This window comes from Camelus ferus, chromosome 8 (assembly GCF_009834535.1).
Source record: "Camelus ferus isolate YT-003-E chromosome 8, BCGSAC_Cfer_1.0, whole genome shotgun sequence".
In the NCBI taxonomy this organism is placed as follows: Eukaryota; Metazoa; Chordata; class Mammalia; order Artiodactyla; family Camelidae; genus Camelus; species Camelus ferus.
In genome coordinates, this window is record NC_045703.1 from 18,127,147 (window position 1) to 18,147,854 (window position 20,708).

The 20,708-nt window shown below is 33.7% G+C and overlaps 1 protein-coding gene across 3 annotated transcripts in view; it reads right to left on the minus strand.

Annotated features, from left to right (window-relative positions):
* Window positions 1-20,708, minus strand: part of LCA5 (lebercilin LCA5) — a 42,386-nt gene that overhangs the window by 6,017 nt on the left and 15,661 nt on the right. For all 3 annotated transcript variants that reach the window (XM_006182093.3, XM_032484503.1, XM_032484504.1), the window contains 4 exons: window positions 18,058-18,587; window positions 2,903-3,040; window positions 1,879-1,975; window positions 1,038-1,180 (listed from right to left, as the gene is read on the minus strand). In XM_006182093.3, coding sequence (XP_006182155.2) covers window positions 1,038-1,180; window positions 1,879-1,975; window positions 2,903-3,040; window positions 18,058-18,587 — 908 coding nt within the window. The remainder of the gene's footprint in view (window positions 1-1,037; window positions 1,181-1,878; window positions 1,976-2,902; window positions 3,041-18,057; window positions 18,588-20,708) is intronic.

Here is a 20,708-nt window from a genome sequence, read left to right on the forward strand (position 1 = left end):
AACTGAGGCTCCAAGAAGTCACACAAGTCACTAAAGTGTTTGAACCGTAATTTAATTAAAAAGCAGTGCTAACTCCAAGGCTATATACTCTCACTATATCAGGTTGCTGCTCCTCCTGCTGAATCTTATAATATAAAGACCATTTTTTTTAATCTTTCTAAAATTAAGATTTACTTTGCTATTCTACACTTTACCTTTTCAGAAAGATAAATTAATATGATCCAGTCTCAACAATATATAAATATAAGGAGAAACACACTTATAAGATACAGCTAACTTATCTAAACTGTAAAAAAAAAGAAAGCTAGAGTACACAGAGGAACCAATTCAGTCCACCCTTCTGTTTTATACCACACACAGGAAGAGAGCTCAAGGTCACTGGGAAACTTACAAGGCACAGAAATACAGGATTATGTAAAATATGCAGGATCCCTCATATATTGTTTTCTTTGGAGTTTCAACTGTAAACACTAAAGATAAAACTCTCTTAGAGGAAAGATCCTTCCAGTACTCAATATGTGAGAACCTTTAAGTGAAGGTCCAACACAGACTGCCTGAATTCCACCTTAATTTGAATGATAGAAAGTCTGATTCCACTGCAGCTGCTTTGTTCAACATTCAGCTAACTTGTAAAATTCTCTTATACAGGAGGCCCCCCAAATTAAATGTAGTCAAATTCTAACACATCATTTGAAAGCTACTATAATTTGCTACTAAATATAAAAGCAAGAAGGACTTTTAGAGACTATCAGGTAAGAGACATAAAAGGTAAGAATCTTAGAAATTTTTCTTTTCCTCCTACAACCTGGAAGGTACAATCGACCTTTCTGAAGCATCTGAAGGATGCAGTGTTAACTAAGAATCAATCCAAAGGAGTTTAATAAAATATACAGATGTTGTCTCTCTCTTTAAAAGACCAGCTGCTTATTTATACAGCTACAGTACTAGCTTCATTGCTGAAATTTTTAAGTGTTTGATATTGTGTATTTAGGAGTGACTTCAAACCTAGAGTTTAGTACCTATATTGCTAGACTCACCAAAGAAGGACGTTCAGGTTCTTCCCATTTGTTTTCATAACACATAACTGTTTGTGGGGTTATAGGATATTTCTCCAGCTCGAAGTCTTCACTGGTTTGTACTCCTTTTGTACACTGGTTTGTAAAATCACTCTGGCATGCAGCTACCATAAAAATTATAAAAGAGTTTTTCTAATTGTATTGAACAGTTCTAAGATCTATGGAATTCAACTGTTCACCCTCTAAATGAGATAATGCATGTTTCTCAGCTCTATGACTACTCACTATTACTAATTTTATTTCTAGGATTTACTGGTAATTTTGTAATTTGAGGATAATTCTGAGGGATAAATCCTATTAAACTTCTACCAAGTTTATGTTTTTAACTTTTGCAATTCAGAGAAGAAGAAAATTATATACTTTTTTTTTAAAGTAAAGATATGCAAAAAAAAACCCAAAGTATTTTTGAGTGAAATGAAATGGCAGTTGATACTTGCTTTAAAATACTCTAGAAAAAAAGTAGAAAAAAAGATAAAATAAAATTAGTAAAATGTATAATCCTTAAAGTTGACACATAAAGTTTTATTATACTATAATCTCTAGTTTAGGGTATGCTTATATTTTTTCATAAACGTTTAAAAGTAAATTATAATAAGAAAAATGTTTTAATTATGTAAAACACAATGTTAATGACCTCAGGGGAAAAAACTCAGAAAGGTGGAAGGATTTCTGCAAAGTACCTATGAGGAAATTTAAATTTATTTCAGTAAAGTTCTTTGCCCTCATCTTTCTTCCACTTCAAAATTAATTTATTTCGTTTTTATTAACTACAATATTTTTTCAATAATAATAGCTACTATACCATTTTTTCTTGATGTAAGTTCTTTTTCTTTCTTTGGAGAAGACTTTGGCAGACGATTAGAATATATATTTTTTATGTCCAGTTCTCTCTCCTTTTCCTGAAAACAAATCCAATACAATTAAGAATGTAGAGTCTCAGTTTGAAATAAAATAAAAATCCTCACCTCGTCAACTGGTACTTTGCTCACCAAACTGGAATATATCTAGTTTAGCTTCCCTTTGTAACTACCAGCTATAGAAAGGAATGTCCCTAGGACATTTAGGTTACGGTAGAGCAATAATTCTCCCTAAAAAGTCCAATAGGACCTGGCAGTCAAGAAAATTAGGACAAATAAAGCAAAATTCATTTTCCACCCACTCCTACCTGGCAGAGGTAGTACTGTCTTCAACTGACTTCTAGGCTTAGCCACAGAGACAGGAATTTAGTTAGCATCTCTCAAATGTGGGTTCCGAATTAATGAGGAGTTAAAAATTAGACCATTTTTGGAGTTCAAAATTTGTAGATACTGACAGGCATATGTAGAACAGATAAACAAGATTATACTGTATAGCACAGGGAGATATATACAAGATCTTGTGGTAGCTCACAGCAAAAAAAAACGTGACAATGAATATACGTATGTTCATGTATAACCGAAAAATTGTGCTCTACACTGGTAATTGACACAACATTATAAAATGACTATAACTCAATAAAAAAAATTAGACCATTTTTAAAAACACAAGTGTTCTTGAGCATTTTGGGCTATGGCTTTCTCTGAGAATTTGATTAACAAAATGAAAATTCTATGCAAGATTCTATTATAACTTTTTCCCATTACATCATTCCTATTAGTGTCTCATTTTTGGTAATAGTGATTATATTAACAAATATTTTCCTTGTAAGTGCCAAAGAAAAAAATATTAGAATTTTATAAATGATAGTGTACCAAAGTCCCAACTATAAATGATAATAGTGTTTTAACATATTGAGTTTTCATTGAATATATATTATAGGGAGAAATGATGCAACTTAAAGTGCTTACCTTTAATTTGTCATACAGTCGTTGTACCTCCTTTTGAAGAATTTTATTTTCATCATGAGCCTCATATGCCCTTTTCCTTTCAGCAAGTAACTGTCGTTGGAAACTGTTAGTACTTAGCTCAAGGTTTCTCGATAGTTCCTATGATATGTGTACAAAGACACAAAAAATAGTACTTGAAAAAAAAATTCAACAATAAAACACCACACTCAGTGTCAAAATGACATTTTTCGTGGTACTGAATAAAACACACAAATCAGGTTGGGCACAGTGTTTGTAAACATCAACTGGAATATAGCTTTACCAACAATTTAGGGAGATACTTAGCGTATTATTCCTTTCCTTGTTTTCCACAATGATTTGTAGACAAATTCTTAAGCATTAAATTCTGGGGTCCTACGTGGAGAGAACAAGCCCCCTTGGCTGGCTGGAGGACCACTGGGACTGACAGAAAGGCTACAGAAGCCTGGACACTGCTTGTGAGGAGCATGTGCTCACTGGTCTGCCCCCAAGGCAGGGTGGAGAGAGGTCTGTTCTAGTAGCTACTGGGATTCTGGAGACCACATCACTCGGTGCCTCAGCTCAAGCTGAGCAAATGCTCCGGCCCCATTCACTCCATGCCACTGTGCGGTAATGGATCTGGGATGACCAGAACCAGGGAAAAGACTTGCCCTTGGGACACAGAGGCAACCCAGTGCCAGGGCAGAGCCCAGGCAGGTCTGCAGCAGCTTGTGTTAGTGCTTATTCAAGCAGTATCCAGAAGGAGGCTAGATTTTTCACAGCAGCCACTCTACTACATCTCAGTCCCCACCCCTACCCAATAAACAGAGAAACCACACATGTCCCACCTCCTCTGTGCAGCACACTGGAGCTGGGGACAGTGATCAGCTGTGAGGGAAAATGGGGTCTTGTTCCTGAGGCAGAGCAGGGAGAAGTCTGATTTAGTGGCAGTTCTGCTTTCTGCGACCACCTCACTGCATGCTCCAACCATAGCCAAACGAATACTCTGGCCCTACTCCATCTGAGCCACATGTGGCACAGGATCTGAGATGCCCACAACCAGGGAAAAGACTTGACCATGGGCAGCATTGGAAAGGAGACACAGATGCCTACACAACAGTGCACTGGACCTCTGTACGTGAACAGGCCCCAGTTGTTTCAGCATCTTCCTCCTCTGGGGCAATAGGAAAGAGAAAACACTCTTAAAGGGTAACAGAGACAGCTCAAGCCTGACACTCAGGGCTTCTGCTTCAGCAGCTTGGGATCAGAACACCCTGACAGAGCAGTGAGAGCCACTGAACAAGAGGAAGTCCTGCCTCACACTAGGAGGGGGCGCTAGCCCCTCCATTGCCAGTCGCACCCCCTACCAAGGTAAGAACTGCCTGCACACCCTCAGGAATAATGTGACTGGTGTCCATATCAAATCCAGTCCTCCCCCAAAACACTGGGCACATGCAGTCCGCATAGGGATGCTCCCAAACAAGAACATCCCTTCAAGACCACAATAGGTAACTGTTTCACGTAGATTCGCAGAGGCAGAGAAAGTTAAGAAAAATAAATAGACAGAGGAACTACTTTCTACTGAAAGAGCAAGAGAAAACTCCTAGAATAAAGAAATAATGAAACAGAAACAACAGATAAGTAATTCAAAACGCTGGTAATAAAAAGGTTAACTGAATTAGGTAAAAGAATTCATCTAAACGCTAAACATTACAACAAGCAACTGAAAAAAAAAAAAGTAAAATGTTGGTTACTGGGGAAAAGGGCTGGGGGGATAAGATTGATGGTGTTTTAGGGTACAAACTTGTAACGAGTAGTAAATAAGCCATAGAGATCTAATACACAGCATAGTAAATGTAGACAAATAATACTGTACTATAATTATGTACTACTGATAAACATCACTAAAATGACGGTCATACTATGATATTTAAATGAATCAAAATAACACAAAGTACATCTTAAATTTATACAGTGATACATATCAAATTTATCCTATTAAAAAAGTTTTTCTTTTAAAATAACTTAAGTTGTCAAGATACTATTTCTAACTTCTGGATAAAAACAATGTCTTTTATAATTAAAACATTTTATTATAAGTGTAATAAGTGTTTATTTTAAAGTATTATAAATTAACAAAGAAGAATAGAACATTTTTTAAAATGTCCCATCACTCTGTGATAATCACTGCCAACACTTTGGTGTATATAATTTGAGGATTTTATACATTTTTTTTCAGTAAATAAATATCATAAATGGATTTTTATGTCAATAAATACACTAATACCATAAAATTTTTTAATAAAATGATATTCTACTTTGTAGATAATCATAGTTTATTTAACCACATTCTGCTGCTCAACATTAGGGTGCTTCCAATTTTTCCTATGGTGAACATCCTATTATAAATAAATTTAAGCTTATTTATCATTATCATTATAACCCTAGAAATGAAGCTTCTGGGTTGACAGACATTTGTACAATTTCAAGCCTTTTAAAAAGCATCAGCAAAATGCCCTCTGGAGAGACTGTAACTATTTACATTCTCTTCAACAGTCTAGTAGCCTTATTTTACTACATTCTTGCAACAACTGGATAGTATAATTTTTTAATCTATTGGACTAGCAAAAAAGGATATTATTATTTTAATTCGTATTTCTTGGATTATTACTGAAGTTAATTTTTATGATATTGGCCATCCATATTCTTTATAAACTGCTTTAATACGGTGTAATAGGAATTTAAAAGATAATGACAAAATACGGGAACAGTAATATTAAAAAACAAAAAGGCTAAGAATTTTCCAGAATTGAAGATATAAAAAGAGAGAGAGTGCTGGAAAAACCATCATGCTAAAGACTGGATCAGAAAAGAATCATCAATGGATGTTAAATTTTGATGAGGAATAAGACATTTACATTCCAAGTTATAAATGAGATGCAAGAAAAAACAATGAGCAAAGAAACTAATGGGAAACCTCATAAGAATGGTTAAAAAATTGATGGGTTTCAAAATAAGGTAATTAAAACAGACAACAATAATATGGAAGATGACATGAGAAGAGACTGGAGAAAGTGTTCTACTTTCCTGATTGAATTTGAAAAAAATATAGATATTAATTGCTTTAGACTTCCTTATTTCAAGTACATATATCTGAAAAATTTAAAGATAAACTCTAAAAGAATAGAACGTGCCATTTTAAAATCAGTGGAAAAATAGAATAAAGGGTTAGAGGCAGAAAGAAAAAAAAGCAGGGAGAAAAGATAATAATTTTGTTTCTAAAGATAACCCACATAGATCTAAATACCTCAGTAATTCCAACAAATGTAAATAAGTGACTTTATTGAATGAGATATTCTTATGTTGAACTCTTTTAGAAAATAAATTTAGTCAACTACTGTATAAGCACAGAGATAAAACATTAACACAAAGAGATAAAAGTAAAAGAAAAATATATTAGGCAAAAAAAAAAAAATTACCAAAAAAAAAAAAAAAAAAAGCAGTGTAGACTAAATAGGCTTTAAGACAAAAAGCATTATTAGGGTGGGACAGGAATTTTTACTTACTGATTAAAAAAAACACCAGAAAGGTAAAACAACCCTGAATATATTTAAAGTTCAATCCTGAACCTATAAATAACACAGCTTCCAAACATGCTACATTATTTGGCAAACTTTATCAAGAAAAAGAAGAGGTACATATTAACTACATTAGAAATAAAAGTGGGGCATATAACTACAGAAATGACAGAAATTTAAAAATCATAAATACTATGTAAAACCTATGCTAACAGATACAAAATCTAAGGTAAAGTGAACAATTTTCCAGAAAAATATAAATTACTAAAAGTAACTGGAAATACAAGATCTGAATCAACCTATAAATGAAGTGAATAAGTAGGAAAAAATTTAAAAAACAAAAACAAGCTCACAAATAAGCACTAGCTCCAGGTCTCAGAAGTGATAACACTAAATCTTAAGAAAGAGTTATCCCTTATCATTTACAATCTGTAAAAGAAAACAGAAAGAAGGAAAGACTCTCCAAGTCATTCCTTGTGAGAACTTTTATAATCTTGTTGCCAAAACTGGGTAAGGACAGCTTGAAAAAACTAAATTATGGGCCTTTCTTATAAATGTGTATTGTTGCAAAAATCCCAGACAAATATTAGCAAAAGGTATTTAGCAATGTACAAAAATTACATCACAACTAAGTAGTACTTTTCTCAAAAAAGCAAAGCAGAATAGTAGCTTAATAATAAAAAATATATAAATGTAATTTTCCATATTAATTAAATGAAAAAAAAAACTTGACCACTTCAATAAAAGCAAAAAAAGGGCACTTGATCTTTTGATAAAATTTCATACTATCCATGATTTAAAATAAAAATCCTGACAAGCTAGTAACAGAAGGAAATTTCTTCATCTGTAATATATATTATATACACACAGAGAAAAGATCCAGGAGGATATATACTAAGGTGCTAAAACTGGTGATATCTGGGTGTAAGAATTTTAAAACTTATTTTTCACAAGTTTTTAAAAATGTACAGGTGCTACTTATATAAAATAAAAAGACAATTTCTAAAAATGTGTTTAAATGTAAAAAATCAATAAGAAGAAGGTACATTTATCAACTTCAGAACAGTTACTTCTGAGGAGGGAGAGTTGAGAAATGTTCTAGAGAAAGTGTACAAAGGAACTTTATTTAAAGTTAACACCTTAGTTTTTAAAATATGACCTAAAGCAAAATTAGCAAAACGTCAAGGAGGTAGATGAATATGTTAAACATTATTTTCTTTTCTGTATGTTCAAAATATTTCATAAGAAAAAAGTAAAAGTGCTTTAAGAAATTAAAGATATTGAATAGAAAAAGAAAAAAATATAAATAGTGGTTATCTTCAGCTGGAAGGACTATGGATGTTTGCTCATTTCACTGTAAATCTAAAAAATGTCTTTAACAAACATTTTAATAATACAAAAAATACATACTAACAAACATTTTAATAATACAAAAAATACATACTTAACTGATTTTTTCCAAAAGGAAACAGTACATAATTCTAACTCTTAAAAGAGAAGTAAAGGTTTACATAATTTAATTTTTGCATGCAAACCCAAAGGATAACTGAACTTAAACTTTCACTTATTTTTTATAAAGCAAAATATACTTAAATAACACTACTGCATTTACTAAAACAAGTCTATAAATGTCAATTGTTTTATTCATTGCTCAGTGTTACTGTAACCCAATTCTGAAGACTCAAACCCTTGTATAAACAAGGACCCTAGTTCACCTTATTGGAACAGTTTTTACAATCCTAATAGGTTGTTATTTGGCCTCGGTACAAATACCTCTGGTGGCAGAAAAGCACAATAATTCAAAGGGTACTGATTTCATTATCATCGGACAATTCCAACTATTAGGAAGCTCTTCTTTATGAAGTAGTGGAATTCAGCTTACCAGAAATATCCAGTAGGTTTGTATTGCTTTCGGGAACATCCAAAAGCATGTCTATTTCTCCTCTTCCACATGACAGCTCTTTAATACTGAAATAAGTTACATTTTCCCTTAATCTCAATCTTATCCACAGTCCCATGCTTCTGTCACTGTTTCTTATATGTCATTTTTTAGACCCTCTGATTTTCCTGCTTGCTCTCTACATGTCAGTTTGTTACCTAAAATTGGGTATCTGTTATCAGATGTGATCTGGCCAGTAAATTTAGTTATTATTACCTCTGAAAATCTGGGCACCAGCATGCTTGGTTGACAGTTTTTGCCCTTCTGTTATCTTTTAAAACAGCTATATGATTATATAGGTTCATCAACTAAAACCTTGTACTTTAAAAAATCTGAATAACTTTCAAGCCAGGTCTCCTCTTTGTGATACCCATAAAATAAATGGAAAAAAATTGAGGACTTAACAGTAAACATGATTAAATTTTGTCTTGCTTGTTTTCCACAGATTTTGAGCCTAGGGAGATCAATTTAATCTTAATCTTCTCATCCATCAAATTAGCTGTTCCTCCTATTTGTGAACCTGTCATGAATGCCAATTTATTTCACTGATATATCCATCCATTCATTCCTTTAAGAAACACTAATTCTAGCCAGACAGCATGTCAAATGTTGCATATACAAAAATCAAGTAAGACCTATTCTTATCCTTAAGAAGTCCACTCAAATTTACCGATAAACATGCTGAAAGGGACAGGGTCTAATATGGCACCTCAGAGCCCCCACCTAGAAATGTTCTCTACAAGCTGACAGCCATTTATTTACTTGCACTCTCTGGGTTCAGTTACTGATCCAACTGTAAAGCTTTCTATCATTATTTTTAGCTAGCCCACATTTCTCCAATAAATCACAACATGAAAGATTAACTGTATCTACTATATATCAAGACATACTATATCTACTAGAATCCAGTATGTAAATATAGTATACCTATAGAATATAGATGAATATAGTATATACTATAGAAGAGGGTACAGCACATAGTTTAGAATATAGATGTATATAGTATATGTATAGAGTAGAATACAGTAAATGAAGTATATTTTGATGTATGAATCTGACAACCTTATGGGGAAAAAGATGAGGATACCTCTAAGTGAGAAATATTTTCCAAAACATACTCAAAAATTTGGTAGAGAAGAAAACACAGGCAAAACATTCTCCGACATAAATCTTAGCAGTGTTCTCCTAGGGCAATCTATCAAGGCAATAGAAATAAAAGAAAAAATAAGCAAATGGGAGCTAATTAAACTTAAAAGCTTTCACATGGCAAAGGAAGCTATAAATAAAACAAAAAAACAACCTATGGAAAGGGAGAAAATATTTGCAAATGATGCAGCTGACAAGGACTTAATTTCCAGAACATATAAACAGCTCATACAACTCACTAATAAAAAAATAAATCCAATCAAAAAATGGGCAGAAGACCTAAACAAACATTTCTCCAATGAAGACAGATGAAAAAAATGTTCAGTGTTGCTAATTATCAGAGAAATGCAAATCAAAACTCACCAATCACCACACAGAATAGTTCAAGTTCAGCCTTTGTCTGGGTACCTATGAAGAACTGCTAAAATCTGAGAGATCAATGGACCAAATCAGTAATTGTGAACTTGAAAAAAAATAGAACCCTTAAAGTCCACTGAGCTCAATTTGAAAACGAATCACTAAACCATTTATATAGTCCTTTCAAACTGTAGAATACTAACATGCTGTGATGTGTTTATTTTTAAATAGTGTACTTTTCCTTCAGTGCATTTTTTAAATCCATATATTAGGTGCCTGATAAATATCAGGCACTAAGCCAGACTCATTATGAATTTTATCACCCATGGCTTATCACCACCTGCAAGGTTTTACAGACTAAAAATGTAAGTGGGCTTTGAGTTCAGATAATTTAAGTGGTAAAGACATCATAAAGCTAGCCCAGTATAGAATGAGAATTTGAACTTTGTTTATATAATGTGTGTGTATAAAATTCTAAGTTTCATTAGGAATTTAACAGCTTAAGAGGTAGCATAATTAAAATACAAGCTAAATAATTTTATGTGACCTTTAATTCTACAGCAATAATTTCTGAAAACTAAGTTGGCAAATCTGAACAATGTTTCCATATTACAGACACTCACATAAAAATGCATATGTTTTAAAATCTTCTTAAATGACATTAATCACAAGGAAGGCTAATTTAATCCTTAAAAAATAGAATAATTTACTTTATTACTCCAATAAAAACTATTATCCAGCAGTATTCTTTAGGTCCTTATAGTAACAAATAGCAAAAATGATTTTTAAATGACTTACTGATCCAGAGGATTCAACCTGCAGGAATTTTTCCATTAGTTTACTTATATATATGTATACAAAGACTTATGTTCACTGCCATGTATACTTATACTCCCCCAAATAAGAAACTAATATATACATTAATAAGGGACGAGATCAACATATTATATGTCTACACAAGGGAATAATAGATAACCTTTAAAAAGAGATGAGAGAATGACATCACCAAGGTGGTGACATAGGTCGTTCCTGACTTGGCTCCCCTTTCCAAGAAGAACAAATATGCATGAATAAGGCACCACTGAGAGAATCTTAGAACACAGGAGTGAGGCTGAAACACCTCCTGCACCACACAGACCGAGGCAGACTGCACTAAAGGGTAGAGGAACAGCTACACGCTGAGCGCACTGCTCCTTCCCCAGGCCAGTGCAGCACCACGCCTCCAGCTCCTCCGGTGGCAAAAGAGAGCCCAGGGGTGACAGCCAGGACCCCCAACACTGTGGGTCACTCTGTGGGAACCCCTACTCTGTTTCACCCCATAGGGATCCCAGGGGCATCCACAGGCTCAACCACTGGGAATCTGGTTGTGACAGAGAAGGGGGGAGGGGCTTCCAACAACTCAATTCTCAACTCTGAATCAACTAGTAAGTGTAAGGGAAGACAATGCTGAGTCAATTCTTTTGAAGATGATTTACAGTGGAGGACAGTATTATTTTTTATTCGGCAAGAAACAAATACCTACTGGAGGGCAGCTCTAGGGCCAAGGGAATTTGAATACCAATTTTTTACAATAAAAACTATCAAAAGAAAAAGCAGTCTATTCACACTTCCTTTTATAGCTCTGTGATACTCAGGCTACTCAATCATTCCCCCAAATCTTCAGACATTTCTAAAAAGGGAGAGAAAGCCTAGTTAATAGTTTCATTATATTTTTCTGACAAGGTAATTCACTCTGTGCCGAATTTAATGTTAAAATAGAGTTGCATTAAAAAAAATAATTTTATTCTATTTTTTCCCTTGGTCGAGGTACTGGGGATTGAACCCAGGACCTCGTGCATGCTAAGCACACATTCTACCACTGAGCCATCCCTCCCCACCAAGAGTCGCATTTTTTAATGTATTAAAAGTACTCCAGTCTACTGGAGTACTTTTAGTAATTATGTACATGCTATTACATTTATGATCTTTTCATAAAACTTAGTTGGTAATTTCCCATTTAGTGATTAAGGATTCTTATGATAGTTAACAACCTCAAGATACTTGTTTTATGACAGACAGTTGGTCATATCTATGACTAATCTGCAACCTCATCCTTAGATCAGGAATGCAACCCCAACTGTAAGTCTTTCTTATCGGGGGGTGGGGTGCAGAATTGGTTCCTTTATCTTCAGTCTCTATCGGAGGCCAGTCCCAGGCAATGGTGCAGTTTGGAAGTCATTAATAGAAATTGCAAATTGGAGGAACTGCTAATGAAGCTGCTAATAAAAAACCATTTATATTAAATCAGTGATTCTTGAAGAGTGGTGCAGGGACTCCTAAAGGTCCCTTGGACACTTCTGGGAGTCTGCAAGGTCAGAACAATTTTATAATATGATATTCTTTGCTATTTTCATTCATTGTCATGAGCATATGGTAGAGTTTTCCAACAGCTATATAGCATGTGATATTACATGAAACATGTCAACAGTTGGAAACTGCCTGATGCAATGAATGAACATTTTCCCTATGACTAATGCATGATATTACAAAATCATTCATGGGTAAAGCATTCACTCAAAGGAGAAGAAAGACCAATGGATTTTAATGTGACAGAACACAAAAAGTTCCTCGATATTGTTTCTGATTCCACATTGCAACATACCTTTGAGAACACCACTTACTAAGTTTTGATGTAGTATCAAAGAATATCCAGTTATCTTAAAAGGCTTTTAAATATTCCTCCATTTTCTAACTCGTACAGATAACCGTGTGAGGCTGAATATTCTTTATATTTATCAACTATAACAACATATTGCAACAGATTGAATGTAGAAGCAGCTATAAGGACCCAGCTGTCCTCTATTAAGCCTCACATTGAAGAAATTTACAAATACATAAAATGATGCCACTTGTCTCAATTAATTTTGTGTTTAGAAAATAGATATTTTTCATTAAAAGATTTTATGATAACATGTAGCGAGTTGTTTACTATTAATTTTAAATAAATTCAGAAATATTTTAAATGTTCTCAATTTTAATTTCTAATATGGTAAATATCAATAGATAGTATAAAAGGGTCCTGAGACCAAAACTTTGAGAATCACTGCATTATATAACAAAAAATGTTGTTCTGCTGTAAATGTTAACACAATTGTAACAGTCTCTTTGCAGTTTTTTTTCCCAGTTGGTTGCAGTTTTATTTAAATATTAATATTAAATATATTTAAATGGGGATGCTACTTTGAAAGGCCCTATTCAATAAACTTATTGAAATAAAAGCCAAAATGAAGGTATAAAGCCAACCCTAAATGAAGAAAAATACATAGTCTAATTTAGCTGTCTGCCCCTTCATACAGAACTCAACAAGTTTAATCCTGTCAGGTAATTCTTCACCCCCATATATGGCCCAAGATGAAGCAGACCACATCGCACAAGGCTAGGGAAACACAACTTCCCCAAGTGACTGTCCCCATTCATACTTTTGGTTGTTTGTCCCCCTAACCATGTAGCCACTTCTCGACCACTGTACTCTTAAATGACTGAGGTTGTGCATTCTGTCAGTTCCATCAGCTAACAAAATAAGCCTGTACCCAACTTACAGAGGGTGCAGAGGGAAGTTTTTCACAGCTCAGCTATTTAGAGGTCACCTTGAAGAATGTTTTCTTTTCCCTCTCCTAAGAAGAAAATGTAACTCACAAGGGGAATAAGAATTGTGGCCCCAAATCCTTCCTGGAATGAGACAATCTATAAACAAACAAAGCTGCTTTTCACAAGTTCCAGCTTAAAGACAGATTCTTAAAACAAAAAGCTACACCAAACAAACAAACCAGAAAAACAAAAACAAAAACAAAACACCATACAGATAGCCACCCTGAGGAAAGAACAGCACGGAACTTAAGACAGCACTTCTAGGATTTTACCGCAATTTCAAGGGCTACTTGGGACTTTCTTAGGTTTTAGTTAATTTGCAAAATGAAACACCTCAACTGGGCTCCTACATTCCTCCCTTACCCAATGAGTGGTACTGACTACAACCTTGAAGAAAAAAGATAAACTTAGTCTTGAATGAAGTAAAATTTGAAAAAAACTGAATGAGGCATGAAAAAAAAAGCTAAATTTCACACTGAATTTAGAAACTCGATAGTAAATATTTCAAATTCTGGACTGATTACTGAGATTATGAAAGATATAATTATACACAATGGGCCAAAACTTTGGGAAGGTTTCGGAAAGGTAAGCTAAGAAGTAGAGAATAATTACCCTCAGGTGGGCTGCGAGGCTCCTCCCTTCAGAAGAGAGCTAGCATGGTGTGACAGCTGACGTGGGATCGATTTGAGAGTAGGTTCGTAATAACACGTCATATGTTGATTCTAATATAATTTCAATCACAACAGAAATGAAATTTAGACCTCCCAACCAAACTTTGAGGCTTAGAGCTAATAAACTCAACATTCCTAAAACTTGAGAGTAAACTTCTAAAACCAAGCCATTCCTTTGCATGCAATAAAACATTCATAAACCCTTATAAAAATAATTACTGCAATAAAAATAAGCTTTGAAATTTGAAAAAAAAAGTTCAAAAGTAATTTTCTCATCCAGAAAGAACTCAGACTACTTACAATTGCTCCACAGAAAATGAAATATTTAGGTAAAACTCTAACAAAACCTGTATAGATCTGTATTCTGAAAATTACAAAATAATGATGAAAGAAACCAAAAGAGATGACCTAAGTAAATGGAGAAATAAAATGTAATCAAGAATAGGAAGATTCAACATAATAAAGATGTCAGTTCTCTACAAACTGATCCATGTTTTTACTGCAATGCCTGTCAAAATCTCAGGAAGGCGCTGGCAGACAGAGACAAGCTCTTTATAAAGTTTATGTAGAAGGGCAGAGGACCGAAAGTAGCTAAAATTTTAAAAACAAAGCATAACATGAGAGAAATCATTCTACCATAATCACATATGTAAGGTTTACTATGTAGCCTATAATGAAGAGAGTGTGGTATTGGCAGAGGGACAGACACATAACATCAGTAGAACAGACTAAAGAATCCAGAAATAGACCCACAAAAATATGCCCAGCTGGTTTTTGACAAAGGTGCCAAATTGAATGGGAGAAGAATAACCTTTTCAACAAATGGCACTAGAGCAACTGAGCACTACAAGGGGGAAAAACAGAGAAATGAACCTCGACTTAAACCTCACAACTTACATAAAAATTAACTCAAAATGAATCATGGACTTAAAAGTAAAACATAAAACCATAGAACTTGTGGATAAAAATATAGCAGAAAATCTTTGGGGCTACAAGCAAAGGGTGACAGGAATAGGCAAAGAATTCTTAGACTTGAGACCAAAAAGCACAATCTATAAAACAAAAATTTGATAAACTGGACCATATCAAAATTTAAAAGCTTCCCTCTGAAAGACCCTATGAAGCGGATGAAAAGACAAGCTACAGAATGGGAGAAAAACATTTGCAAACCACATATCTGGCAAAGAACCTGTATCCAGTATATCTAAAGAACTATCAAAAATCAATTGTAAAAGCACAAACAACTCAGTTAGACATATAGGCCAAAAACATGAACAAAATGAATAGGATATTCTGTGGCAAAAAAAGCATATAAAAAGATGTTCAATGTCATTAGCCATTAGGAATAATGTAACTTAAAACCAGGAGATAGCACTATACACTTAATGGCTAAAAATTTAAAAAGCAGTAATATCAGATGCTGGCAAGGATGTGGAGAAAGTGGATCACTTATACATTGCTGGTAAAAATGTAAAATGGTACTGCTAGTCTACAAGAGAATGGCGGTTTCTTACAAAGCCAAACATGCATTTATCATATAATCAATCCACCGAGTGCACTTTCATGTGTATTATCCCAGAGAAATGAAAATTTATGTTCACACAAAAACATGAATGGTCATGGCAGCTTTATTAGTTAATACCTCAAAACTGGAAACAATGCAAGTGTCCTTCAACGGGATATACTGTAACACTCTGTTGTATAGTCATACCGTGGAGTACTACTTGGGAACAAAAAAGGAACAAACTATTGATATATGCAACAATTTAGATGGAGCTCAAGGAAAAATTGATATCTGCCAATCTCAAAAGGTTAAATACTGTATGGTTCCATTTATATTACATTCTTAAAATGACAAAATTATAGAAATGGTGAACAGATTAGTGAATGCTGTTGGTCAGAGAGCCAGGGAAGGTAGGAAGATAGCTGTGCCTAGAAAAGTTGGTAGCACAAGAGATTCCTGTGATGGACCTGTTCTGCATCTTGACTACAGTGATGATCACATGAATCTCCACATGTGATAAAATTGCATAGAACTAAATACACACACACACACACGTCCATGTAAAACTGGTGAAATCTGAATACGGTTGATGGGTTGTTTCAATGTATCATTACCAATTTCCTGTTGTAACATTATATCCTAGTTACAAAGTATGTACTACTGGGGAAACTAGATGAAGGGTATATGAGATCTCTCTATATAATTTTCTTCCAACTGTGTGTAAATCTACAATTAACTCAAAATAAAGGTTTTTTTTTTTTTAATTTCTTAAATACAATAAGGAAAAAAAGTAAGAATTGAAGACACTATACAGTTAACAAGTATTTCAAAGACTTATCATTACGGATGACTGAATTTCATGCTTTTAAGTGGGCAGCCACATAATTTTCCCCTCTTCCTTCTTTCTCCTCCCTCTTGTACCAGACTTCATAACTGGCTCTAAGAGAGAACTGCAGCATATGTGTGTGTATGTGTGTGTGAATGTACCGCAATTCCATGTTCTCTCTAGTTTTATACAAACATGCACAGAGGTGTGTGGGGTTTTTTTAACCATCCTTATTAATTAGCATTCTGTGCTCTTGGTTCCTAACTCTAAAATCTAAAATTAAAAATGTGGCACATTTTATACTTTCCTTTAAAAATAATTACAATGTCAGCTATTTGTTTATGACAATAGTTGCTCCCATCCCCTACCCCTACCCCACTACATAGGTAAGTGCCCCCTAAAAAAACGTTTTCCTATGTTTGCTCTGCACTTTGAGTCGATCACTGGGAGCCTACATAATAAGATACCCTCTGTGCATTGAAACAAGTTAACGATTGCTAATTTTTGAGACTAAGTTAGGCACTTTTTCTAGACACTGATATACATACACTCTATTTAATAAGCCACTGCCCTTAGGCATGGCACTGGTATATGGAGCATAGGATATTATACATTAAGAAGTACTATAACATACCAGGTACTAAAAACATCTAATTAATACATTGCAGAAAGCTAATTTATTTACAGTTCTGACCTTCTTTTGCTTAGAGAACTCTCACAGCAGGCATTATTTGCATACTTTTCCCCTACCTTGGCTTTCCAAACTAGTTTGTCAATTCTAAGTAATTTTAAGTCCTGACTCAGGGCTTTTATTTGATAGAAATATATATAGAGAGAATGTCAAATGTTAATGGATGTTTAATTCCGTAGATTAGCCATCTGGGAGAAATACATTATTTGATTTGAGATCTACATCTCAAGTAGCATCTAAGTTCTCTGTGTAACAGTCATGGGGTAGTACTCTTTTCCTCTCTTATTTCAAGAAAAACATATTTTTAAAAGATCTGCTGTATTCTCAGACTATTAATTCAACATTATTCTACCCACCTCTAATACCAGTTTTTATTTGGGGGAGTAGAGGCACACCCTGCCCCCAAAGATACCTTTCACAAATGTTCAAAGAAATAAAAACAGAAAGTATCGTTCATGTGGCATTTCTTATACAGTAGCCTCAAAATGTCAGTTTTATACACTATAGCTATTATAGTATTATTTTCAATTTTAGAAAAACAATCATATAATCAAATAGTATATTTCCGCCAAATGGCTAAGATTCACGGAATTAAAATTCCATTAACATGTGGCCCATTAATATATACCATCTTTTACATCTTGTTCTTAGAGATACAATCTTAAATTTTTCCTAATCTTTACTCAGAAAGATAATACTACAAAATTAGTTTTCATTTCCAAGCAATAAGAGATGCAATAAGCACTCTTAAAAGAGCACATTAAATGCCTAACGAAAAACAATACAATACAGCACAATTAGAAGCTGTAGAAATTTTACCTTAATTCTTCTTTCAGTGTCATCTAATTTTAACTCTGCTGAAATGAGTTTCTTTGCTAAATCATCCCGTTCAGGTAGGTGTCTGGCTTCAGAGATCTTTTTCAGTTTCTGTAAGGAAAATTTTGTCCTTAATAGTTCACCTTCTGTATCTTTCACCTTTTTCTCAGTTGCCCGTTCTTTCTCTTGAGATTTTCTTAAGCGTTCTTTGAGTGCTGTAATCTCATTGTTATGACGAGCAATAAGTTGTGAGATTTCATTTTCCGTATCTTCAAACTTATTCAGGGCTTTCTCCTGTCTGTACTGAAGCCTTTTCAAAGCCTTGTTTTCTTTTAGCAGCTCAGCTAACTTGACCTGGAGTTCAGTCACTTCGTTCTGCAATTCACTGATTTTTAGCAGTCTTGAAGAAAGAATCCGTTTTGTAACAAGATCGGTATCTTTCCGAAGTGGCTCCCTACTGAGGCTCTGGGAGCGAAACGCCACTCGGACTCCCTTTCTGTTTGGTGGACCCTTAGGGCTTGGTTTCCTAAGGGCTAAAAAAGAAAACAGTAATAATGTAAAGTGAAAGCTGTACAAGATGTAGTATTATTCATTCACCCTAACACAAGCGGATCCATAACACTTTTTAGTTATTTTGTTTCCTTAAAAAGTTACTTTATAACATTTCATTGAATGTCAGGTTTTATTTTAAAAAGCTCTTAATGTGATGTTTTTATTAAGAAAGTTTTGAAATCTTATGAAAGTTCAAGAATGTATTCTGATCCATCAAAATAATATTCCAAATTGCTTACAGGGAATTATTTTACCATTGTTTTAAAAGACGGCAGTATCAGGTTTTACCTTTTTTAACTTTATAAATAAGATAGCAAGCCAGAATTCAAATACAGGCGTGATCAGCACTAGCATGATGCCTAAAAACATTGGACAAAACATTGTGATATTCAAGTTGTTTGTGCCATGATATTTGGGATCATTACTTGAGACGTGGAAATACATGTTTTCTTAAACCAGTTAGAAATCTTTATTTGGGGAAAATGGATGACAATATGACAGCAAGAAGATTTGGGACTCAGATTTACCACCTGATAAATCCTTGGGCAATTCAGCTGAACCTTTCCAGGTCTATTTCCCTTATCTATCAAATGAGGATAACACTTCATTTGTTGTGAGGATTAAATGAAGTATGCACCTAAGACAGAAAAGTTCTCCACAGATATTCTCTGTCAGTAATAAGAACTTAATCCCATTTACCAGTGACTGAAAATGGAAAACACTTTTCCAGTACAGATGTGATGCTAAATGCTTCCTCAGAGGCTTTCTTTTATGTGATGTTCAAATCAAGAACATCTGACATAATTTAGAATAAACAAAAAACTACATCCTAAAAAAATACAAGCACATGAAATCTTTAAAGTGTATATATTAAATCACAACATTTCATAAAAATTTGGAATGTTATTATTTTTTACTGAAAGTTCATTACACTTAGGCCTCATATATACGAGCACCTGCCCTTTAAAAGAGGCATCTGGAAGTCTGCCACAGACTCTATTGAGAATAACCAATTCTAATCTCCAAGGTGACTGCATTTTTTCAAGAAGGAAATACATTCCATAGGGGAAAAAAAAAAACAAAGAAAAACTAGAAAATCCAACCTTTCCCTACCCATCTCATCAGCAGCCATGGATACCCTGATTTCATTATGTAAACAAGTGAAGGATAACCAGAAATATCAATTTAACATTATAAAGTTTCATTAAAGAGATGAAAATTTTATAGAAGTTATTTTGAATGTGTACTGATTTGGGATTCCAGCTCTATAATGCTTGAATACATGAAAGGAAGTGGTAATAGAAAGACATGAGGGAAAGCCTACTTGCAACTTTGAAATTACACTATCTAATATAGTAGTCACTAGCCACATGTAGCTACTGATAAATTTGAAATATGGGTAGTCCAAACTGAGATATGCTATAACTATGAAATACATACTGGATTTCAAACACTTACTTCAAAAAAAAATGCAGAATATGCCATACACTATGTTTTATATTAACTTTATTTGGAAATTATAATGCTTTGAATATGTTGGGTTAAATAAAACATATTATTAAAATTAATTCACCTGTTTCTTTTTAAATGTGGCAATATAAAATTATATGTGTGGCTTGCATATGTGACTTGCATTTTATTTCCATTAGAGAGCACTGCTCCAATTTTAAACTAGAGCATCCATCATTTCAACATTCTTTCTTTCCCAACATACTGAGTTAACAGAGTTTTGGTATCTATTTGCAATTATAGAATATGTACTCAGCTCTTAGAGTGACAGAAACTTTATATAAAAATGACTGTATATAAAGATGAATGTTAATCATTCCAAATCTTGGCTTTTTATGCATAAAATTGCTCAGCAAACAAAATTTCATGTTAATAGAAACTTAATTTAAAAAGTTAAAGCCTATGACACAACATTGTAAGATAACTATAACTCAATAAAAAATGTTAAAAATAATAATAATAATAATAAATAAATAAAGTAAGCATTAAAAAAAATTAAAGCCTAGATAGTATATGGATCAGGATAAAAACTTTTCACTAATATTTTCAACTTCAGCTTTCCACTAATATTTTATTTCAACTATTTAGCCAGA